The sequence below is a fragment of the Candoia aspera genome, chromosome 2 (genome assembly GCF_035149785.1).
Source record: "Candoia aspera isolate rCanAsp1 chromosome 2, rCanAsp1.hap2, whole genome shotgun sequence".
NCBI classification, from domain to species: domain Eukaryota; kingdom Metazoa; phylum Chordata; class Lepidosauria; order Squamata; family Boidae; genus Candoia; species Candoia aspera.
Genome location: NC_086154.1, coordinates 215,252,276 through 215,278,548, shown reverse-complemented (window position 1 = coordinate 215,278,548; position 26,273 = coordinate 215,252,276). Strand labels below are relative to the sequence as shown.

At 40.8% G+C, this 26,273-nt stretch overlaps 1 protein-coding gene across 1 annotated transcript in view; it reads right to left on the bottom strand.

Moving 5' to 3' along the window:
• Window positions 1-23,823, bottom strand: part of PGGT1B (protein geranylgeranyltransferase type I subunit beta) — a 42,415-nt gene extending 18,592 nt beyond the window's left edge. Inside the window, exons 1-3 of the mRNA XM_063295338.1 lie at window positions 23,631-23,823; window positions 17,876-17,994; window positions 11,397-11,464 (exon numbers count right to left, since the gene is read on the bottom strand). Coding sequence (XP_063151408.1) covers window positions 11,397-11,464; window positions 17,876-17,994; window positions 23,631-23,773 — 330 coding nt within the window. The 5' untranslated portion in view covers window positions 23,774-23,823. The remainder of the gene's footprint in view (window positions 1-11,396; window positions 11,465-17,875; window positions 17,995-23,630) is intronic.
• Between the last annotated feature and the right edge of the window lie 2,450 nt (window positions 23,824-26,273).

The window sequence follows — 26,273 nt, the reverse complement described above, 5'->3', positions numbered from 1 at the left end:
GTTTGAACATTTTATCAGTTTCTATTTGTCCTGGTTAGACTATGAGGTAACCAGAGGAAAGTAAAATAGAATTCCTTATTTACAGTACTACTATATACAATTGGTAGTTGTCTCTTGAATAATAGTTCAGTTCAATTCAAGCCCAACAGGGCAATGGCAGAGAGCTTGGCAAGACAGCGAAGCCAGGTTCAGCTGGAGAACACGGCTATGCGGCTGGACTGGACTGGGAATCGCGGCAAGGCGACCGGACAGGACTCGACCGAAGATGGCAGTAAGGCGGCTGAACCAGCCTTGGCTGGAGAACGTGGTGAGACTGCAAGGCAAAACTCGGCTATGGATCACAACTAGGTGATAAGGATAGGCTCGACTGGACTCCATAGCAAGGCGACAAGACTGGACTCAGCTGAACCTTATGGCAGGGCAGCAAGACTTGACTCGACTGGGTTTCATGACAAGATGGCAGGACTTGACTTGTCTGGACTTCATGGCAAGGCAGCAAGACTCGATCTGACTGAGTTCTCGGGCAAGGCAGCAGGACTCGACTCAGCTGGACTTCTTGGCAAGGCGGCAAGGCAAGACTCGACTGAGCTTCGGGGCAAGGCGGCAGGACTCGACTCGGCAGTGCTTCGTGGCAAGACGGCAAGGCAAGACTCGGCTGGATCTCATGGCGAGGCGACAAGGCAAGGTTTGACTGGGGCTCGCTGCAAGGTAGCAAGGTAGGGTTCGGGAGGGTGGGAAGGCTCTGGTTCCGTAGCGGCTACAGGGCAGGGTTCTGAGAACAGTTCCAGCTTTTCTTCTCCATAAGAAGCTGTTGGCTCAATGGAACGTCTGTCTCCGGCAGCCCAGTCCTTGTGCTGGCTCTTTTATTTTGTTCCCTTCACACAGTTTTTCTTCTGGAGCCAATTGAGCTGCTTTTTGCTTGGCACGCTTTTCAGTTTGCCTTTCCCTTGCGCTGATTGGCAGCTTTGAATCCAGCTCCTGGTTTTGTCCAATCAGTGCTCAGGACTTTCCCGCTCTGCTGAGTCACTCTGAGTTTCAATTGCCCCATTTTGCCTAGCACGGGTTTTGATTTCCCCTTCCTCAGCCTCAGAGTCAGACTCGACCCTTACACTATTTGAGAATTTTTTTCAGACCCACATCTGACAATTCCCAGTAAGGATGAAACCAGTAATGTGGTACCTCCTAGTGGTTAATGTAACTGAAAATCCCTCCCAAAGTTACAGTCTGCAGTTTTTCTTTATCCAAGGTGGGCCAATAGCTGGTAAGGGGAAAAGCACTCCTAGCCAGCAGCAACAGCTGGAATCCAGTGAAGGATTAGTAAAGCTAATTATACTATAAATTCTGTTCATTTTATCTGCTGAGGCTAAGGCCATATGGACTTGTTCTTGTACATGAGTGTGAGAGAAACAGACAGACAGACAGATCCTAGGGCTGAAAGAGCAGCTGATTCTTGAGCCGATAGTAACCAACATCAACCTCTTCAGAAAGCAATTGTTCATTCTTTCTCTTTTTCACCTTCCAACTGTTTTTAGGTTTCTGACCTTGCTATAAAGAATTTAGAATGTGTTCATTCTGTGAAAGGGATCTAGCCTTTATTACATGCCCCCCTACCAGGTCCAGCTACTGAAAAAAGGGACTGCAATTGATTTCCTCCCTGGTAAATCAGTAGGAGAGGGGACTTTTCTGGAGTAAAGTTGCTATTGGCAACATACCTAGTCTTTTCCTACAAGTTGTAGGGCAGGGTTATGGGAGGAAGGTTTGGAGATCTCATGGGAAGTGGGGGGGGGGGGAGCAAGCCATCACATCCCATATATGCGTGGATGCCCCATTACAACAGCAGAAAACAATAAGACTATGTGCACTCGGGTTTGAGCTCCACAGTAACGTAGACTTTGCTGAAGCTAAATGATCAGGAAACGATTTTGTGGTTGGTAGGGAGTTTGATACAAACTGAGATCCAGTGCATGGTTTCTATAAAAAGGCAATGTTGACAACTATTAGGAAAGAAATAGAATATGAAATATGTCATCATAATGACAGAAGAGGAAAAGTTTTTTCACATGATGCAATTAATTGCCTTTCCTAGCTCATCTCTCACAAATGTCATGAACATTATACAAAAACAGCCCTTGATTCAGCAGAATTTCAAAGCTGATGTTGAAGGTTTCCCAATAAAGTGGATTCTGTTTTAGTATACTGCTTTCAAATACATTTTCAGAATACTGAAATATTCCAAACTTTATGGCTCTGCATTAACCCCACCATCTATGTAAATTTACTCAACTTAATAAATGAAAATAAGTAGGACGTGCATCAAGTATTGAGGAACCAGAGATAAAAATGAGCATATCTCCATAAAATCAGCGACACTGCTAACATCTGATTCTTTTATGATAGACTTTTTTTTAAATATAAAGAATAAAGCTGAACGTATGTTCTCTGGCAAGCACTGCTGCTAAGAAACTGTTATTAATCTGGACAAGTCCTTGAGTTGGACTTCTTCATGTTCACTGTGCAAAATGAGGAATGGGATCCTCATGCATGTATAGATGGGTGTGAAACCCATTCCTGGCCTACAAGAACTTCTTCAACTCTATGATCACACTTGGGACTCATATGCTCTTCCCACCTCAGGTACATTGGCTTAGTTTCTTTAATAACCTTATTTTATGCACTTATATTTATTTACAATTTAGATTTCAAAGGCCACCCCACTCAGCGCAGATTCTGGGCAGCATACAGTTAAAACCTATTCAACACCTAAAAACAAACAAACAAAAATCATAAAATTGAACATAACAGGGGGAAGGGAAAGGGTGGAAAAACAAAATGCTGTAGCCAAGACAATCTACACACCTGTAGACATAACTCCAGTTTATTCCAAGCTTGGGGAAAGAGCTATGTTTTTAAAGACTATTTAAAAATCAGAACAGTCCAAACCTTGGGGTGGGGCAGGGGGGATATCATACCAAAGGGCAAGTCCCATAGCAGAAAAGGCATGCTTCCTAGGTTGTATCAGATCACTCTGCTTAGGAGACAGGATACCAAACGTACCTGTTCTGTTGGATTTTACAAGTGGGATAGAAATATTCATTAAGAAGCAGGCCTTAGATGCCTAGGTCCTAGGCCATGAAGGGCTTTATAGGGAATAACTTGCACCTTCAGTTGTACCTGGAAGCTCACTGGTAACTAGTGCAGTTTGCATAATAGAACTGTTACATGGGCATATTGATGTGTGCCCATAATTGCTTGCATTGCTGTATTCTGAACTAGCTGCACCTTTCAAGAAGTCTTCAAGGGCAGCCCCATGTAGAACGCATTGCAATAGTCCACATATGAGGTGATCAAGACATAAGTGATTGTGAGAAGGGACTTCCAGTCTAGAAAAGGGGGCAATTCACACAGAACTGAACCCATGCAAAGGTTCTCCTCTTGGCCACAGCTGCCACCTGCTTATCCAACAGGAATTGTGAGTCCAGGAAGAACCCAAAATTCTCACCAGCTATGAACAAGGGAGTGCAACTCCATTCAGACCTAACAATGAACAATCACAAGCACCAAGAAAGGTACGTACCCATAGCCATACAGTCTTATCAGGGTTGTGTTTGAGCCTGTTTCCCCATCATACCTTGGTTGATTAGGTGTTGAAATATAGTGGAGTATCATCAACATATTGATGGTACTTGACCCTATGTTGATGGATGACCTAGTCTAATAGTTTCATGTAGATAGTAAACAGGGGAGGTGAGAGCATCAAACCCTGAAACATCCTGCAAAGCAGGGGCTTTGAATCAGACTTCTTTTCACCTATCAACACCAACATGATCCAGCTGCAGAGAAAGGAGAACTTTCACTGAACTGTGTCTTCCACTTCCAAACTTCGTACCCAGTCCAGAAGGATACCATGATAGTATCAAAAGCCACTGAGTGATCAGGAAGCACTAGGATAGTTGCACCACTCCCATCCCAGCTCCACCAGAGGTCATCAACAAGTGCAATCAATACTGTCTTTGAACTATACCCCATCATGAAATACCATCGAAATGAGTCTAAATATAGGTAGTCCTCACTTAATGACTGCAACTACAACTGGAACCAGAAACTCTGTCGCTAAGTGACACAGTTGTTAAGTGAAACATCACGTGACCACACTAGGCTTACAGTGTCAGTTCCGCCACGGTCATTAAGCAAGTCACCTGGAGTCATAAAGTGTAACATCACATGACTGCAACTTGAGACTTACTGCTAGCTTCTCCATTGACTTTGTCAGAAGCTGGCTGTGAAGCTCACAAATGGCAACTACGTGACCATGGGACACTACGACCATCATAAATGTGCACCAGTTGTGAAGAGCCTCACTCATGATTACATGACCGTGGGAATGCGGCAATGGTCGTAAGTTTGAGGACCAGTCATAAAACTTTTTCAGTGCCATCAAAAGTTTGAATAGTCACTAAACAAGGCAGTCTTAACTGAGGACTACCTGTAATCCATTTCCTCCAGGGTCTTCTGGAGTTGCAGTCCAACTACCTTCTCCACAATTTTACCCAGAAAGGGAAGACTGGAGAGCAAAAATTGTCCTGAACTATTGAGCTTTGTGATGACTGCCTATTCAGTTTACCATTAAACCCGATTCATTCGTGTTAAGTAGAAATCTCTTTAATGGATTGTAGTGTGCAGTACAGAGAAAAAGTTGCGAATAGAAGTTCCCACGCTTTCCCCAAGTTAAACAGCCCAATGAATTCAATCCCCTCCCCCTTCTTCGGTATGCAGCCCCCCTTTCCATGCCAGTCTGTTCAGTTCTGTGCAGATCTATATAACGGCTCTGCCGGTTGACCTTGGATGCCAGAGGTAGTCCAAACAAGATGCTTTCACACTCCTGGCTTGTCCCCCCTCTCACTTCTACTGACTCGCAAGTCTCAACCCGTGTTGATTCCATTCATGCATGCGAGTTGGATCAGATGTTCTGGGAATGTATGATCTGGGAGCATGACAAGTTCAGTGATGGCTCCTTGAGGAGGAGGTGCACAATTTTTCTGGTTGCTCTCTGCATTGTGGACCACCATAATTTACAATTACATCCAAACTAAGTAGGTTTTGTGCTTGCCCTTCAAACCAAAACCAAACTCTGATTTAAAATTTTGGATTTCAGAGCAAGCACAGGCCAGAATTTCTTTGAACTATGGTTTGCTTGCAAACTATGGACTAAATAAGCATAGCTTACCGAGAGAAGAGGAGAACATAAGCACACTCTTTTTTCTGTACAGCCAAGATTTAGTCTGAAATTACATCTGATCATTCTATAGTAGACTGGTAAAAAGGGCTCCTGTCAGATCCCTCCGATCAAAGGTTTTACAAAAACCCTTATGGGAGCATCTACCATCATTTCCTTCTCTAAGGAATGGAATCCGTGTCGCCAGGTGGGAGGGGGTGTGAAGTTGGAGTGTGGTTTATTATGGCTATGGAGGACATCAAGGAAACAGGGTTGAGATATGCCAGGAATACCATCTGGATGGGAGGGGCGCTGACATGGTTTCATGAGAAAGGGGACTAGCTAAGGGAATGTAGTTTTTAAGTTAGGTTTGAGCAGGAAATCTTTATTCGCAGCTTGCCTTCTGTACCATTCATTACGCTTCATTAAAACAGTTAAAGGAATCCCAGCCTCCTGACTGTGATCCTGTGAATGCTCGAATGATCAGGTGCTGACATTAAGCTGCGAATCAATCTTTTCGAAAACTCTTCCTGAGCAAGTAATCAGCTGAGAGTTGACGAACCATGCCTAAACACGGAAAGTCCCGGGCTAAGCAGCCATCACCTTTACCGTCATCAGAGAGGACAGTGCTGTATGCCAAAGCAGAAGAAGAAAAAGTTGAGACGGAGGAGCGGTGACAGCGAATGTGAGATGGAACCCCGGCTCAACACTACGGAGTTGGAAAGTGCCCTCCGTTCCCTCAATTTCGTGAGAGAGCCTCAGAGGCCAAGTGTTATCATAGAACAACCACAGATGGGTCTTTCTCAGCCCAGTGCCAGAGAGGAAGAGGGAAGAGCCCCTCCACCCATGGAGGCACAAGTAAGGGTGCAGAGTCCAGGGTCGCATGGGATCATACCAGACCCCAATGGAACTCCGCAAGAAATGCGGAGCCTGGAGGCGAGGATGTCTGCTATGGAAGTGGTGTTGCAGCAGGTATCGAGAACCCTGGAGACCATGGCATACCCTTTGGCAGAAATCTCAACTCAGCTATCCAGAGTGGCATCGCCGGACACACGAGGAAGACGGCGTACCCTAACCCCAAACCAGGATTTCGAATCCCCAGTGAGGTGCAGGCGGAGTGGAGGCCACCCAGAGAACCAAGGCGACTGGAGGAGAGCTCTGCCCAGCGGGGCGACACTGGCTGCAACCCTGAAGGACATACAAGTTAAGTTTGATGGAGACCCTCGACAGTTGGCGTTCTTCTTGACCAATGTGTCCATATACATGAAGGAATATGGGTCTTACTTTCCCACTGAGTACAAGAAAGCGAGCCAGGTAGGCGCCAGGCTCCGGGGACCTGCGGCGGAGTGGTTTGTGCAACTGCACAATGCCATGGCCCCGGAGCTGAACAGCCTGCGAGACTTCATGAGGGCACTGAGAGACCAGTTCGAGGACCCACTCGACAAGATGAGGGCAAAGATGGGTATCCAGCAACTTGGGAAAGGGGGAAGGACCATGGTGGAGTATGCCATGGAGTTCAAAGCTCTTGCTTGAAAAGTTATGGACTGGTTGGAAACCACTAAGATTGACTACTTCAAAGGGGGCTTGGAGCCAGAAATCCTGAGATGGGCGCTCTGCCACGGAGACTCCCCCACTTTGAAAGAATGGATCTGCCTAGCAGGGGAGGTGGAGAATACCCAATACCAATTCCGTCGGCAACTCCAAGCACAAACGATGGGAAAAAATACCGTAGCCCCAGGTCAATTTCCCTTCACCCAGCGAAAACTGTTCTGTGACAAGGAAGACCAGAAAGACCGGCCAGGGAAAAGAGGCAGCTGTTTCAAATGCAGGAAGGACACCCACAGAGCAGCAGAATGCCCACGCGGGGAGTCAGACGCACCAAAAGGAGCAACCAAACCGGCTAAAACCCCGCCTAGACACAAGGCAGCTGCTGCAATGGCGCTGGCCTGAAAGGATCCAGAGGTGAAGTCCCTGATTGACTCCAGCGAAGACTCTGAACGGGAGGAACTGGAGCCTGCAGGAAACGAATTTCACCTGTTCTAAATCACGCCCACGAGCAGGGTAGAAACTCCAGGGTGCAACATGCCTACTTCAGAGATAGACAACAAAGAAGACCCTCTGGTGAGTGATGATTGCCCCACCTTGCTGGTGAAAGTAGAACTAAAATATTTAAGAACCCGGCACAAAGCCAATCTGACAGCTATGTTAGACTCGGGGTGCACAAAATGCTTGATACACCCTGCCTTAATTGACACACTGAGCCTTAAAACCAAAAGACTTAAAAATCCAATTATTTTCACCCAGATGGACGATTCAGTTGCCCGCGGGGGTCCCATGGAATTCTGGACTGAGACTTGGGCCATGAGGTTGGGGGGGCATAAAGAAACCTTGCAATTTATTGTAGCCTCTATCACCAACTATTTTATCATCCTGGGGCTCCCGTGGCTAAAGAGTAGAAAACCACAAATTGACTGGGACTCAGGTGCTTTATTGTTTAAAAATGGGGCTGGCAAACTCTTTACTGTACAACCCAGGTGGAATGTAGCCGGCACCCTCCTCAACCACACCCCTCCGGCAGAACCTGTGGCACAGCCCAACATTCTACCCAAGTATTCAGACTTTCTTGATGTGTTCAATGAGAAAGAGTGCGACCAATTGCCTCCTCACAGAAAAATTGTGCCATTGAAAGAGATCCAAAGGCTAAACTACCTAAGCAAAAAATGTATGCTATGTCAGAACTGAGAAACAGGTTCTCAGGGAATTCATTGACAAAAACTTAGAGATGGGGTTCATTGAGCCTGCCAATTCACCTTTGGCAGCCCCGGTGGTCTTCTGGGCGAAAAAAGATAGCTCTCTGAGACACTGCATGGATTACCGTGGAATAAATGCCATCTCAATAAACAATCAATACCCTCTCCCCCTAATGAAAGACATGCTGTCACACCTATCGAAGGGAAAAGTATTCACCAAACTTGACCTCAGAGAAGCCTACTTTAGAATTAGAATTCGGGAAGAGGATGAATGGAAAACAGCGTTAAACTGCCCTCTGGGTTCCTATCAATACAAAGTCCTCCCACTGGGGTTGGCGAGGACCCCTGGAGTGTTCATACAATATATCAATGAGGTCCTCCATGAACATTTGTACAAAGGGGTCCTGGTTTACTTGAATTACATTTTAATCTATTCTGACAACTTCAAAGACCACGTTCAGCCTGTCAAGAAAGTCTTGGGCAAACTAAGAGATGCTAAGCTGTATGCCAAGCTCTCTAAATGCAAGTTCCACAAGTCCCAGCTGGACTATTTGGGCTATCGTATTTCCTCCAAGGGTGTCGAAATGAATCCTGCCAAAGTACAAGACATCATGGAGTCGGAACCCCCTCGCACCAGGCGGCAACTTCAAAGTTTTCTAGGCTTCGCGAATGTCTATAGAAATTTTATCCCCCAATTTGCTCAAATTGCTTTGCCTCTGACTTGTTGAAAACTAGAGGGAGGGGGGAAACCTGGAAAGTTACTTCCCCCAGGGCTAGACTTGCCTGGACTTCTGATTGTCAAGCCACTTTTGACCATTTAAAGCTTCTTTTTACTAGAGAACCCATTCTGGCTCACCCAGATGCAACTTGCCCCTTTATTGTGCAAGCAGATGCTTCTGACTCCGCTATCGGGGCAGTTTTGGTTCAAAAAGGTGAAACCGGTTTCCCCCGCCCCTGCGCATACCTCTCACGCAAATTTTCTGACTCTGAGTGCAACTGGCCCATTTGGGAGAAAGAAGCTTTTGCTGTAAAGACTGCTCTCACACATTGGAGGCATTTGCTAGAGAGCGTTCGTTCTCCCTTTGAGGTTTGGACTGATCACAAAAACCTCCAAGCTTTACAAACCCCCAGGAAACTGAATGGCAAACAAATTCGTTGGGCTCAATTTTTTAGCCGTTTTAATTTTACCCTAAATTTCCTTCCTGGCAAGAGGAATTTTCTTGCTGATGCACTTTCTGTAGACACAGTTTTCTCTCAGAAGCAGCTTGGAATGGCTTGAGTAATGCGCAAACAAGCAGTAGCCGGGAAAGTGAAAGTGCAGGCTGACCTAAAAGAGGAACTGCTTCAGGAGCTCCCTAACGTTCCCTGGCTAAAATGTAACAAAGCCCAATTAACTGAAATTGACAACATCTGTATTGTAATGGCAAAATCTAAGTGCCTGAGTCTCTTCGCCAGACAATTTTGCACCGTTCCCATGATATTAAATCTGCAGGTCATTTTGCCTTCACAAAAACTCTCTACTTGGTGAGGCGCCAATTTTGGTGGCCCTCCCTTCGTGCTGATGTACAGTCCTACATCACCTCATGCCATGTCTGTGCCCAAGCGAAGAGGAAGGGGGGGAAACCGCAAGGACTTCTACAACCCGTAGCCTCCCCCAAGGCTCCATGGAAAGAAATCGCCATGGATTTTATTGTGGATTTACCTGAGAGTAAAAACCAGACTGTTATTTGGACTGTCATTGATTTGTTTTCCAAGCAGGCTCATTTTATACCTTGTGCTAAAATCCCAACTGTTCAGCCATTAGCCAAGCTATTTCTCACTCATATCTATAAAATTCACGGGTGTCCCACGTGTGTAATTTCCGACAAAGGCGCCCAATTTACTTCCAAATTTTGGTGGGCGTTTTTGAAATTAATTGGTGTCCAGCAATCCCTCAGCTTGTCGAGCCGTCCACAGACGGACAGAAAGACTGAACGGGCTCAGTCTACTCTAGAGCAATACTTACGCTGCTACATTAGCTTCCAACAGGATGATTGGGTGAACCTCCTCCCTTTTGCTGAGGTTGCTTATAATAATGCAGTTCACCAAAGCACTGGTTTTTCCCCTTTTCATATTGTTTATGGCCAGGACTTCGTTCCAATACCTGAACTTCAATTGCAATACTTGCCTGACTCCTCAGTAGCCGACTGGGCTGCACAGATTACCTAACTGGCCGGTCATCTGCCAGGCATTAGATCACACCCATGAAACTCAGAAAAAGTTTGCTGACTGTCACAGGCGCCCAGAGTGGAAATTTAAAATGGGCGATCTTGTTTATCTCTCTACCAAATTTTTACGCTCCCAACAACCCTCAAAGAAGCTTGCCCCCAAGTTTGTTGGACCTTTCCCCATCACAAAAATTATTAATCCTGTAACTGTTCAATTGCAATTACCCCCCACCCTCAAAAGGCTTCACCCTGTTTTTCATTGCAGCTTGCTTAAACCTGCACCAGAACGTTCTAAGTGGCACCAGCCTGCAGCAACCCCTCCACCCATCATGATTGATCGACATCAACATTTTGAAGTTAAAGACATTCTGGATTCTCGTTTTTTTCGCAAATCTTTATGGTACTTGATTCAGTGGAAGCATATTCCAGATCCTGAGTGGGTTAATGCATGTCATGTTAATGCGCCTATTTTAACCAAAAAGTTTCATGCAAAGTATCCTTCTAAGCCCTCTCCTTACTAATCTCATTGTTTAATTTCATGTGATATCTGATTTTTTTAGTCTTTCTTTGGGGGGCGGTATGTCAGATCCCCCCAATCAAGGTTTTACAAAAACCTTTATCGGAGCATCTACCATCATTTCCTCCAAGGAATGGAATCCATGTCGCCAGATGGGAGGGGGTGTGAAGTTGGAGTGTGGTTTATGATGGCTATGGAGGACATTAGGACACGGGGTTGAGATATGCCAGGAATACCATCTGGATGGGAGGGGTGGTGACATGGTTTCATGAGAAAGGGGACTAGCTAAGGGAATGTAGTTTTTAAGTTAGGTTTGAGCGGGAAATCTTTATTCGCAGCTTGCCTTCTATACCGTTCATTCGCTTCATTAAAACAGTTAAAGGAATCCCAGCCTCCTGACTGTGATTGTGTGAATGCTCGAATGATCAGGTGCTGACAGCTCCTATCATTTGATTTAAGATGTAAAAAATCTGCATAAGTTTTAAGTTTTTATGAAAATACTGTATCTGTATATCATTTATATCTATATAAATTTACTATATCTATATTTCTGTAAATAAGAAATATTTTCCCTATAGTTTCAGAAAAGCATTACAGCATTTTTACTTAATGGGTAGAAATTAGAAATATATAAAGCACTATGTTTAGATTTTCTACCTCATTCCCATTTTAATTTCTAAGGTGTCAGTTTTCATATATTATTCACTAACCTTAGATGGATTGAAAGGGATTCCTAGATATGAAGAACCACGGAAGCCACAGTGATGCATGTTTGATCCTTGGGAGAAAAAAAAATCTAAGTCACTTCGCATATTCATTAGAAAATAGGAGAGGTCTCTTAAAAACTGCTAGCACCTGGTAGTAAAAAAAAAATTAGATAAAATTTAAACTACTGCAGCTCACTGATATGTAATCATAAACATTTATTCATTCATACATACACATACTCAGAAGTTCCAATAAATTCAAAAAGTTTACTTCTGAGTAGCTATGCAGATTACACTGCCAGTCTTACACATTTTTGTACAACATATGAACAGCAGCAAAAAATCCTCCAGAACTAAGCATCACTACAAAGTATTAAAAAATATAAATGGTTGCATTTTGTAGTTGATGGTCCAAAATAGGGGACAAACCTAGCCCACCAAAAGCTAAGTGAGATTAGATCACCAGAAAATTCCAGGTTAGTCTGGGAAACAAACAAACAAACAAAAAACCTTTCTAGAAAAAGTCAATGGCAAACCACTACCATATTGTTGCCAAAAAACAAGGACATCTTCAGGGAGCCACCAGGAGTAGAGTAGAGCTTGACTCAAGGAAATCTTTACCTTTTAATATAGTAACTGTGAGCACACAATCATTTACATATAATAAGATAGATATAACTCATCTGTTTTCATGTGATACAATATATGAAACTAAATGATAATCATTTAGTATAGTATAGTTTATTATTGATTAGCCATTAGGCCATATCAAAGTATAGGATATAAAACATAAAACGTCAATAAGACTATATGTAAAAATAGAATAAAAGAAACAAAGTAGATAAGAAAAAGACTAAAAATACAAATTATATTTCTAAATCACCCCTACAGTTTACCCCAATCAGGCTCAAACATGCAGATCTCAACTGAACTGTTTTATTCAAATAAAGGGCCGTATCAAATATTTAGTGAAAATCACCAAAAACTTTAAACAAATTATTTACATCAGAACATCAAAATATCCATTTCTAGACATTAAGCACTATTTGTCAGTGAAGTTTACCAGAAACAATAGAAAAAAAGTCCTCCTGAAAAATCCAAACTTTAAATTTTTCTTCCACATTCCTTCAGCAATTCATAATTACTATCCTCTCCAATTCTTTTGGCACAGAAATGCTTATCACTTTTGCACCGTTCCTAACCGAAGAATTGTTTTGTGTTGGAATACAATCCAGCAATATTCTTTGTTTAAACACTATAGTACTTTCAATGCAGTGTATCCATAAAGCCCGTATGCAGTTTTAATTTTTAATCACCTTTATACAAGATACAATATATTTATATTTTTCTGCCTTTGAGTCAGTGTTGATTCCTGGCGACTGTGTTGAGTCAAAGCTGATGCCTGGACTAGTCCCTGCAGTCTTCTTGGCGAGTTTCTTGGAAGTGGTTTGTCACTGCCTTTTTCCTAGGGCTGAGAGAGAAGAAAACTGACCCAAAGTTACCCCACTGGCTTTGTGCCTAAAGCGGGACTAGAACTCACAGTCTCCTGGTTTCTAGCCTGATGCCCTAACCACTACACTAAACTGGTGCTCTCATACAAGATACAATCTGTAAAATGCAATAGAAAGGGAATTTATTTAAGATTTAAATAAAATGGATATTGTATAAAATGCTAGGATAACAAATATTAACATTGGAATAAATCAAACAGAATTGCAGAATGTCTTCAGAGAACTGATCCATGAAGTCACAAAGAGTCAGAAGCAACTGAACGAATAAACAACAACTTCAGAGAACTCCAAAAACATGCTATGCTTTGTATAGGTAGTCCTTGGTTAACAATGGCAATTGGGTCTGGAATTGCTGTCACTAAGCGACAATGGTCAGAAAGCACGATGTCACGTGACTGCGTCACTTAACAACAGTAATGCCAGCACTCCTGGTTGCCATTCTTAAGCAAATCACTGTGGATCATTAAGCAAGGACATCATGTGGTCGCCAACTGCAACCTCCTGCTGGCTTCCCCATTGACTTTGCTTGTCAGAAGCCAGCAAAGAAGGTTGCAAATGGCAACCATGTGACTGTGGGACACTGTGATGTAATCGTGAGCTGGGTACTGAGCACCGAAATCACAATCACGTGACTGCAGGGATGACATGATGACTGGAACTCCAAGGACCAGTTGTAAGTACCACTCATTCAGCACCACTGCAGGTTCAAATGGTTGCTGAACAAGTCGTTGTTAACAGAGAACCAGCTGTATTCAGATTGAGGTTGGATATGTTGAAGGTTAACATTCTTACAAATTAATATGCTAAATTTTAAATTTCCTCTGTTGCATTTTACAGATTGTTTGTTGCTTATTTAAAAACTGCACTTTATAAACACCTCATATCTCATTTACAAGAAAAAAAATCATGTTTGCAGAGGCAAATACAAAAACAAATAATGAGCAGTTTGAAACGGCTGTTGTCACAACAGAAGGTCATGGGGGCATGGAGAATTATTGATGTATTACCAAAGGTGGCCTGGCAATGTAGATCAGCCATTGCATGTCCTCAGAAGGAAGTAGAGCTGGAGTTTAGATGACTTCCTGACCCGACAAAGGAAATTAAAGTACCTTCTGTCCTAACAGCCAGGAACCACACTGAGACAAGGAATAGGTCTCTAGTGTTTTATTACTGCTACATTAGACAGAAAATCCTAACAAACTGAAGAAGCGTGGGAAAAACCCAGACAGATAAACCCCAAAGGTTAAGGCGGGTCTGATCTGTGTCTCTTTGAATGGCTGCTTAACTCCTCAGTACTACGCATGCGTTTTCCCCCCTGGATAGGGGCCCCCTCCTGCTCACCATCAGTACTCATGACACTTTCCTTACCACATTCTCAGCAAATCTAAGACACATGTACCCCCATTTTAAAGCTAAATTATTTGGGGCAAAATCTAGTTTTCCTTTCATATAAACACAGTATCCATAAGAAAAATACTAAAATGGTCACAAAAGCTATGGTGTCTGTAGTAGTTGCTTACTATATACAGTACAGATTATTCTTCACCGTGACATACTATTTGAGGCAAATTAATGAAATCTAATTACAGCATAAAACCTATACATATAATATATGCCTATCTCTCTTCTCTCTGTCTTTCCATATCTTGATCTGGCTACAGAACTTTTCTTTATACCTCAAAATCTCAGCTCAAGTTCTTTCTCCTGTATACTTCTAACGATGTTGCTGTTTATTTTTGCCCTCTTGCCTTTCAGTCCAAAGAGATGCTGAATGAATATAAACATGGGCTTCTTGAGAACTTTTAGAATATAAACATACCTCTTAGATTTTCATTTCATTATTTGCACACAGTTATTTTTAAAAGGAAGAAAAATGTTTTAGTTCTAACAGCTATTCTTAAATTTTTCACCAACATCCAAAGGTAAAAGCCCGTAAGAACACCAATCACAAGCAAGATCTTTTTTTTAAACGCCAGGACTGTGCGAATCCTTATAAAGAGATGCTTTGATACATGCAGACGTATCTTTTTCCAGGCTCATGCAGCAGCACTGGAAACTGTTCCTGACTGTCTCTGGTGACACAGCCAGGAGCAGCTTCCAAAGCAGCTGCACAAGCCTGGAAAAAGATGCATCTGCTTTAGCAATTCAAAGAGACAGGTCTCATATGCGCCTTCCCAAAGTATTCTTTCTGAAGCATTTGCACAGTCCTATGAAACACTGTCACTGAATCTGTTGCTTTTAAATTCTTATCTGTACATAGACTAAGTCCCTATAAATCTTTGTTCAATCTTCTTCAGCCGGGTGCCTCTAGACTGGATTGGATTTCCATAATCACCATGACAGCCAGGGATTATGAAAAATGATTCAACACATTTGGAGGGCACCAATTTGGAAAAGGCTGGACTAATTTTTAATTAAAGGACTCTTGAAATTAATTACCAAAGAGGATACTGCGTTAAATTTATAAGAAATCATGATCATCACTAGTAAGAGTCATCCAGCAATTTCAAACAAAACAAATTGTACCCAAATGTGAGTTTTTATAGTAATGATTCCCAAAGACTGACAAAATCTAATGCTAAAGCTGATAGTTATACATGTTTCGAAACAATAATAAATGAAGTGTTTAAGCTTCATGTTGATGCTATCAATGTGTTACAATGTATCATTTTAATTGTGAAATTTAGTATTACATTCATAATTAGGTATATTTGAATCAGCTAGATTTAAAGGAAGTAGTCAGAAAAGATCAGACCAAAGTAAGTCACATGTAACAAAATTAAAGTCTTGAGGTACCTTAAAGACTACAACACATTATACTTAAAGCTGTAATACATGTTTCTGTAAGGCACTGCCATTAATCTTTCCTTTGATTTGGTGGCAATCAACTAATATATAACTCCCTTTGGAAATTCTAATCTGAAAGATTTCATTTAAATTAAATTAAATTATGGGAGTGTTCCTTAACCAGGGGCATACAGAAGTGGCCTAGATGGGAATGTAACTCCCTTTCTCAAATTGCAAATTTTATGCTCTTAACTTATTTTATATTTATGCCCTTAACAAATTTTATGCTCTTAACTGTAACTGATACATATAATAACAGAATAACTCCGTGTATGTGTTTGTGTGTATCAGTCATTGGTAGGACTTAAAATCTGAAATGTCGAAACCCGCTGGATTATAGTAGGGTGCCACCTAGCGTTTATAGAAATTGTACTACTACTTCTGGAAAAAATTAAAACAGCTTTCTCTAACATGGTGCTTCAAGATATGCTAGATTTCAAGTATCATAATTTCACACCCTTTTGCCCTATTTGCTAGAGCATTATGCACTGTGGGAACTGGAAATCACCAAGTAAATTAGGATGGATCAAAGCATTTACAAAAGTATATAATATATTCCATTTATGCAACCCCACAATTATTCTAGGAAATTTACACTAGAATCTTGTGACATCGCACAGAAGTGTAATACAGCTTGTTTGGTTTGTTGGGGTTTTTTTTAACAGATTGGGTAACCCAGAAAAGTGTAGTTTAAATAAACCATGGTTAAACAAATCATAACTTGATATGCGGTGGCAACCCAACTCTATAAAACTATTGTGTCTGTTCTTGAAGTGCCATAAAATTGAGTTCTCTTTTGCTGTGGGGACAATATTTCTCTGGTGTTAATCTAGGGATAGCTGAAAGAAATACTGATTGGTCATTTTGGGTGGGGAAGGCTGTACTTAAGTATTTGAAATTAATCCAACGTTTTCATCCAATATTTTAGACTTCTAGTGTAGAGACTTAAGGTGCCTTTGTAAACTTGCTGTGGTTCCACAGAACAGTGATGACAATGAGCATTTGGAGTTTATATTTAAGCTAATTTCTACCTTTATCTATATCATTTTTACTTTTAAACATATTTCAACATGCTACCACCATAACATGCAGTAGATACAATATCTGAAGGAAAACCTCTTCCAGTATCCTTCTACTTAAATCATAAGATGATCTTCCCAGGCCCAGATCAAAGTGCCCTCCCACGCTGAGGTATGGCAAAACACTACAAGGGAGCAGGTCTTTACAGTGGTAATCTGCCAGCTCTGGAATGCCTTGTCAGTGAGTTTGCCTGGCACCCAACCTTGTTAACAAACATGTTTTATTAATGGGAAAGACTGGTTTTGAAGGGCAGCATTTAATTAAAAACAAAACAAAAACCAGCTATTATTCGCCTTTGGGCCTGGAAAATAGGAAAGAAGAGAAAGGTAATAAACACTGCTCTATTTCAGAAAATCTACCTCCTACTTGGTGGAGCAGAGAGAGCATACAGAACATGGGCCGCTGATATCCAACAAGCAAATTATATTCCAGGCATCCTATCAGTTCTTTCTAACAAGTAATGTGACTTCCTTTGTTATTCTTTCATTTTTTCTTACAGTAGTGAAAAATTAGCTTTACATTCATTAAAATAATCACAGATTTGGGAAGTTACATCGCTAATCATATTTATTGCAGTGCTAGTCAATAATTCTTGAAGAAACTCTGGCAAAATAAGAGAAACCCCCCCCCAGTGATTCATATAATCACACGTCAACAGTATTATGAGAACAAATATGAACACATTTTTGTCAGAGACAAAATGCTTTTGGAATAACATGGCATACAAAAACATGTTTTTAAAGTTATCAGCATCTACTTTAAAAAGGGAAAGAGGTTTCAGAAGCTCAAACTACTTTCATTTCTAACTCACTTTGGTAGAAGGTATTATCAGCAGCATACAAGCTTTTGCCAAGTTTCACTGCACTGTTCACTGACTTAGGAAAGAACAAAGATGTTTTAGGACTGACAAGCTTTTATCAGAGTTCATATAAAATAGTTTCTACAATTGATTAACTTTCTGATAAACAAGAGACTGCTCTCTGTTTTTAAAGCTAGTCGCTGCACATATATAATGAAATGTTAATAAAAGAAAAACTCACTCACTGTCTTCTGTGGGAAGGACCTGCAGAGAATAAATCCATTCTATTATATCTTCTTTGTTCACAACGTCTAAGGAGTCCAACATATCCAAACCAGAAAGTGCAAAAAAAGCAACTGTCAACCTGGAAGGAGGGAGGGGGACAAAAACAGCAATTTACGATTTACCATTCATGTTAAATTCCTTGTAAGCATACCTCCAACCCGAATGAAATGTATTTGCATGTATGACAACTTCAGAATAAACTGAAACAACATGAGTGTTATAACATGAAAATAAACTGCATGGAACTGCTCACATACAGTTCTCCAAGTTAGTAGTTATTCAACCATCAAGGTTCATTTACCTATCATACTGTGATGAATGAGCACGGACATGTTACCCACATTTCTCACCCAGCAGTACATGGTCAATTTTCCCCACATTTCTGATATTTCCATTTTACTGAATTTTCCCTTTCCCTTATTATTAAATCAAATTTAGCTGATCCTCTTACTTAGGCCTGCACAACACACACCCCACCCAGCAGCCTTGTGCAGCCTGCTGACATTTTGTAAAAAGTTAATAAATTCACTGCTGCCCCAAAAACTGCACTGCTGAGCCCTCTAACTCTTCCAGGTCTCACCGCCGCTGCCAGCTCCAGTGCTTCTGCCACCCCACTAGCTGCTGAGCAGCTGATCAGTGCACCAGGTATTCCTTTGGGGCCAGCAATTTTTTTTTTATTTATCAATGTGGCCCTTTCCCCTCTACCAGCTGTGCAGGCCTGCTCTTATTCTTTTCTCCATTCTCATGCAGCAACACACATCTATATGGTACGTCTGAGTTAACACCAGAAACATGATACTCTGTTTCCAATTATTTCTCCCTAAAACTTGGTATTTACCTTATAATTAAAAGCTATCAAGGCAGAGTCTTGGGTCTTTCTATTCAGGAGTTCTGGAAATTTCTATGTAACTTGCACCACAGATCTCTACACAATCCAGGGTTGGTCAAATAAATGGGCAGTTGTATGGTACAATCCATCTTTTTTTTATTGAAGGGTACATGATTATGTTAAAAATATATCAGTAACTATACAAAGGCCTACTAACTTTACACATAAAATAAATACTTCAGGAAAAGTGGGTAAACATTTCAGAGAATCAGCATGAAGAGGTAGTATGCAATAAGCAAAAAAGTGTTCTAGAAAAGGTTTATACATCTGACTGGTGATGGAATAAATTATTGAGCAGTATCTTTCTAAGTCAGGGTTTCATTTACTGAAACTTAAGAAATCTGTAGGAATACATATTATATGCACTTCAGACATAAAAGTGAATAGCAAAATTGATTGCACTACTGGCTGTATCAAACCATAAGGCATACTGCAAAGACTTTAGCATTTACATAATAAAACAAAAGGAAAAAAAAGTATTTCCACATTGATATAGAGGCCAAAAAAAGCATTACAGCATTGGAAATTATCAGTCAATCTACCCATGAAAAATTCTGTTTGAGCAAATGTTAAGACAATTGACTGAATTAGCATTTTGCTTAAATCAGAAACCAAAAATAATTTTAATAAATGTCAATTTATATTATTTGCAAAATAAACACATACATTTCATTGCTTAATTATTTCCCCAAATTCAGGATTAAATAGGACTATACAGATTCAAAAGAAAAACTGTCTCAGGGTATACACAGGGGTACACATAGCACCTGTTAGCAACTCCTTAAATCAAATACAGGTAGTCCTTGCTTACCAACAGTAATTGGGACCAGGAACCCCATCACTAAGCGATGCGGTCATAAAGCACATCACATGACCACACCAACTTATGACAGCAATTCTGGCAGTCCCAGTTGCCATTGTTAGGTGAATCCTGCATGGTCGCAGCATCCTGAATTCGTGTGATTGCTATTCGCAACCTCCTGCTGGCTTCCACATTGACTTCACTTGTTAAAGCCAGCAGTGAAGGATGCAAATGGCAATCCTGTGGCCACAGAACGCTGCAATGTCATAATTGTGAGCTGGTTGCCAAGCACCAGAATCGCGATCATGTGATCTCAGAGATGCTGCAATGTCCGCCACTATGAGGAACGGTCCTAAGTCCCCCTCATTCAGTGCTGTCATAACTTCAAATGGTTGCTGAATGAGTCATCATTAAGAGAGGACTACCTGTATGTATTTGTACCAACTAAAGTACTATGTACAATTCTCAGCACCCCATTTCTATAAGGATACATTAAAGGTTGGAGTAGATTCAGAGAAGGGCAACAAAGGTGTTAACAGGAACTTTTTGGATGTGCCCCAAAAGAACAGGCTTAAGAAACTTGGGATGTTCAGTTTGAAGATTTAGGAGAGTCTTGATAGTCATGCTCAGGTTCATAAAGGAAAGCTACAGGGAAGTTGTTCATGAGCTGTTTTCCATGGCTTCAAAAACCAGGCCCAGAAATAACAGGTATAAGTGGCAGCTACCTAGATTTCATTTAAATATAGGGTAAAACTTTCTGATGGTATGGTATATATAAAGTGGAACAGTCTACCTATTGAGATTCTGGGTTTCTCCATCATTGGAGGTTTTTAAGAAATGCTGGACAGCCACCTCTCATGGATGGTTTAAATGGTTTTCCTGCACATTGCAAAGAGTTGGACTAAATGATTCCTGCCTCTTCCATCTCTACAATTCTATGATCCTATGATTTTTCCCAGTATTGTGCTACAAATGTAATCCCAGAGAAAGATTAAACTGATTTGAGGAGTTGCTAATAGTTGCTACATGATTGCCATGCATACTCCAAAGCACCTTTTCTTCTTTAAAATGTATTTATTAAGCATGTTTAAAAGAAGAAGAGAAGGGGAAAAAAACAGTGAAAGAGCTAGCAAAAGGAAAAAAGAAAAAAAAGAATAGTTGATACAGAAATATATCAGAAGTGGGCAAAGGAATTAACAAGAGTGTATTAGTGCTCAGTATATTCTTAGTGATATTAACCATAAAAACAAAGTTCATTAGATTATCTGAACAATGTGAGAAAAGATTTGAATCTCTGAGCAAAGTGCCAAAATTTCCACTATTTACAAATGCAAAAAGGAAAAAGGAAGAAGAGAAACTACTAAAAACATTATAGATAAATACTAGTTTCTAACTTCTCTTTGTTTTACTCTGGCTGTTTATAGACTTTTAAAATTTGTGTGTTACCTTTCTAAAGAGCTGCACAGCTTTTGCACTGACACTATATTAAACATTATCATCCTAGATACTAAGAACAAAACTGTTTTCTAAGTGAACTACCCAAAATGGCATCATTCATTTGGGAAGCAATACCTTAAGGTTTACAAAAGATTATGAAACAATCCCAAAGCAGGGGAGCAGGGTAACATAACCTTCCTATGGAAAACAGAGCATCAGTTTTAGCCACAAAATGATGACTGTGGAAAAATGGAAAATTGGGAAGAGGAATGTAACAGAGAACCTTGAAAAAAGATGGGGAAGCTAGTTAACATCCTAAACAGGGATGCTATTCTGTTGCATGACCCACTTTAAAATATATACTTATTTTTTAAAAAAGTTAAGGAGTAGGACTTGTTTGTCTCACATTTCAGTGCACAGTAACTCCATATATACCTTCCTCAAGTTATATGCGAAAGAACCTCTCAGGCAACAGAACCTTAGAACCTCTCAGGCAATAACTAAACTGCCTTTGACAAAAAGATACAACTTAACATCTACCAAGGTTTTGCAATGCAATAAACAAAACATCACCAAGCACATTCATACTTGCTACACCCATTTTTAATTGCAATGTGTCTTCAGATTTTAACATTTAGACCCACTAATTAACTGTATTGCCTGTGTACTTGCCTTTAACAGAACAACTTATTAAGTAGCTAGATCAATTAGAGAGTGTATTCAAAGAGTAAACAATGCAGTACAAGTCCGAAGGACAGAATTAGGAATAATGGGCCAGGGTTTCCCAATATGGGAGCACAGAAAATAAAAACCCCTTTACCTTTGATGCATTTACAGAAACTGCAATACCTAGCTATACAATAGCTATACTATACAAAGGGCCAGAGTTAAATCCCTTGCATTTAGTGCGACAAACTTTTAGTTAAATTAGTCAAGACTTTTAGCTCTCCCCCCCCCAAATCTAGACATATTAACTGCAGTTTAAATAAGTAATTCATTTTATTTCAAGTCAATGAACTGAGAAAATTAGTTTCAAAATAATGAAACTGTCGATAAAGAAAACTTCATGAAAGACACATTCCCTAGCTGCTTCTTACTGTCCCAAGTCTAAATCATTCATCTGTTTTAGAACCCCCACATCTTCTCTTTCTAAGGGGCCTGGAGATTAAGGCCACATAATACCCAAGTATCTTGAGTCCCCAGCTCCAAGCCCAGAAATATGAATTTGCCACACATCTTGAGGGCAATCTTACAGATGTCCACCCAGAACTAAGTTTGATTAAGTTCATTGGGATGTAGGTAAAGGTAAAGGTTTCCCTTGAAATTAAGTGTCCGACTCTAGAGGGTGGTGCTCATCTCCGTTTCAAAGCCGAAGAGCCAGCGTTTGTCCGTAGACACTTCCGTGGTCATGTGTTACCTGCCCGCCGAAGCGGTACCTATTAATCTACTCATATTTGCATGTTTTCGAACTCCTAGGTTGGCAGGAGCTGGGACTAGCAACAGGAGCTCACCCTGTCACGTGGATTTGAACTGCTGACCTTCCGATCCGGAAGCTCAGCAGCTCAGGGGTTTAACCCGCAGCACCACCGCATCCCTTTCAGTGGGATGTACTATAAGGTTTAAAAAAAAACACCTTTCTCTTTCATGGTTGTACTGCTCCCCAGGAGTTTACCCAACTCAGATTTCCCCAAGAACAGAATACCACAACATTTTCTACATTTTTCCACTTCAAATTCTATGGACTGATACACTAGTCCTTTTAAGCACATACTTTATCTTTTTAATTCATATTTTCAGTCATTTGTGTTTAATTCTTTTGAGTAGAACCTTAATCATGAGGTATTCGGCCTTTCTGAACACAAAGCAGGTACCCTACCAACTAAACTAGCTAAGCACTACTACTATCTGCTCTCAAATGTCTATCCATCTCAAACAGGAAAGTATTCAAGTTTTGGAAATTGTAGAAAAAAAATCTGGATTCTGATAGAGGTAAACTGCAAAAGGTTAACATTTTAATTAAATGAAACAGAAAGTATATTAACTGTTAAGCTTGAATTTGTAACAACTGAAAACAAGATTGAAATCAAGACTGTATGCCTAGTCTGTTTACCTAGATTTGATCTAAAACGCATGGGGGAAACTGGATCTGATTTCCTTTATTTACGAGATTATCATTGTTGGATCACTACACTCTAATACTAAAGCTAAGATTCGAAGTGTATGGATAAACGGGAGTATCTCTGAGCATACAAACTCCTTTCAATTCCAAGCTGCCACAGAAATCAAGGATCAGGATGTAGGACTTTGGGCGCGCAGTCAGGTTTGATTAGGAATTAAACTAACGCCATTCTACAAATTCTGATTCCAGGAAGCCTCCCCGATCGCCACTCTGGCCTGCTGTCCCGACACCCCTAAGTGGCCGGGAGAGAACAAATCCTGGCGAGTTATTCCCGCTTCGGAGAAAAGGACGCCGCCCACCGCTCAGCTGTCCCAAGCACTTTGCGCAGGGGCTGCTTCTCGGGTCGGAGCTCGTCGTTCAGCTCCCACCCAAAGCACCTCGAACGTCTTCCCGCTTCCCCGAGGGTACCTGCTGGTCTCCAGGGACGAATAGCGTTCCGGCAAAATCTGAAGACTGCGTTGGAAGAACCGCACGTGGCGTTCCTTGAGGAAATCCAACCGTTCCCCGTCCCCAAAGCCTCCCTCATCTTCTACCAGCACCGCGCTCGCCATGTTGGTCTTCCGCTCCCTACCCTCACACGCAACTCCGTCACAGGCGGCACACCATCACGTGACGCAGCTCCAACGCTGGGCCTATTTTAACAACCTAGCCGGCAGACAGAGCTTAATCCCGCCCCTTGCAGCTAAAGAGGCGAGGTTAAGCAGCTCTGGCGCCAACCAAAAGCAGCTTTAAAAATGCTCTGACCATTCATGCTTGACTATCACCACGGCATAAAAGTTACAGATATGACAAGTTTGGGAAGCTTCAAGGTGCAGAAATGCAAGGAAATTTTTCTCCAAGATCCCTTTGAAATTATGTATTTCTTGTCACTGATAAATCATTTAAAATTCATAGATCGATATGCTACAAAAGCTGACATGGATTATTAAAACTGAAGTATTGTGCTCCAAAAAATGGATCTGTACTACATTTTCACGTGGATCCTCTGGATTTTTACAGGGGACCTTCCGAAACTACCATCAAATCCTGGAATATATCTGAGCTTTCCCAGTTAAAATCAAGGATATTTTGCCCAGTAGCATTACAGTGATAGAGAAACATGGTATTATGTCACAAAACTTTGAGTTCGAAGGATTTTTTATGGAGTTTCCACACCACAATACCCATTCTTTACAGCATCAGCACTGCATTTAATAGGGACGTGCAAGATGTTCAGTTCATGAAACAGGTAGCTTTAGGTGAGTTATGCTCAAATTGAAATAAGGCTCTTTTGTTCCATGCATGGAATGAAATGGAGCTGTTTTGTTTATGCAGAATTGGTGTGGTGGGGGAACGCAGGGAAAAAGTCAAGGACATCGGCTGAGGGATGGTAGGGGGGGAAAAGAGAAGGGAAGGTGCTGGGAAGATAGCAGAGGCAGATGAGCAATGGGCTATGCCATGCTTGGAGTTGCAGAGAAGAGACAGAGGATGGTGACCACTGCCTTTGCTTACCACATCTGGATTTTGTTTCATCTGAAACCTGGACAAACCAAAGCATTCCAGGTTTCAGTTCTGGAACTACCAAATGGTTTGGCAGAACCTCCAGAATGTGGTATGTTCCATGTTTGAAATTTTTTTAAAATCCCATTTTTTGCCTGCCCCTGGTATAAAGCCATACATCCTTGACATGTTTTATAAGGGATATTACAAACCAGTGTCAAATTTTAAAACATAGCTCATTCACAGTATCATTAAAATTATAAACTTGAATTTCCACATCAATTGGTTATAGATACATGACACAAATCAGCATGGACTACATAGATTTTTTACACATAATAGTGCTCACAGTTCCATTTCTGATCATATCTGAACCTGTTTTCCAAAGAAAAACTACATAACCTGTGATTCACTATGAAACCATTAATGCAACACAGAAGGAAAGCACATGATTTTTACCTAAATAACTGTAGATCACAAATGCTTTGTTTTCTAGCATCATCACAGTTCACTATGGATCCTTAGGAATTTTATAACATGTGGAAATTACTATTGCATCCCATTTATCTGTTGATCACTCAGTTTAAAAAAAAAGCCATAGATTTGCTGTTACATGGCAAAAATATGGATCCAGGATACATCTTCCAACACTTTGTCTTAAGTCTGGAGATTTCATACAGACTTCAAGACTATAACATCAGGTCAGCTTCCCGGCCATTGGTATTTTGTGCCCCCCCCCCCAAATGTTAGATAGTCTTAATAAAAGATATTGTCTGACGAGCCTTTCAGAATATTTCTTATGGATTTAACCAGTTGCTATCCTTGCTTTTAACCTCTTGGATTTTATACTTATTTATATTGTATTTTATATTTCTAAATTGTTTTTTTGGATCTTACTTGTTTATTATTATAGTTTTAATTTTATTGTAAACCGTCCAGAGTCCCTCTTTTGGGGGAGATGGGCGCTAGCAAAATTTGAATAATAAATAAATAAATAGATAATTATCATTTGATAGCTAAAATAATTGCAGTAATTATCCAATGAACACATTTCTTTCAACACTGTTGTTACAAAGGATAAGACCTCCCACATTCCCCTGCCCAGAAGTGTGAAGGTGCCTCTATACAAATTTGTTGAAACTGTTACTCTCATTTTCTATTTGAATATATTTTGCCTGTATCTTAAGCTTTAAATAGAATGTTTTTAAAAGCTGATAAAAGGCTTGGGCATGCAGAATTCAGGCTAGGGAGAAGGTAAATCTCTTAAAAAAAAGTTTTTAATCTTAGGCAAGCTTACTTTTTAATCTTAGGCAAACTTACTTTGAAAAATTTCCAATTATTTGGAGGACTACGCAGGAAGGAAAAATAATACTCTGTCTCTCTAGGGGTTTTAAATCTGTTTTGAAGGATTGCAATAAAGAAATAACTCATTTTCCCTGTAACAACAGCTTGTTATTTTATATCCCAGCTTAGGAATCTTAAATATATTTATCATCTGCTTACATTTCTAACTTAATTTGAGATATTGTACATTATGTAATCAATCTACTAAGTAAAGCAAAGAGGAAACAG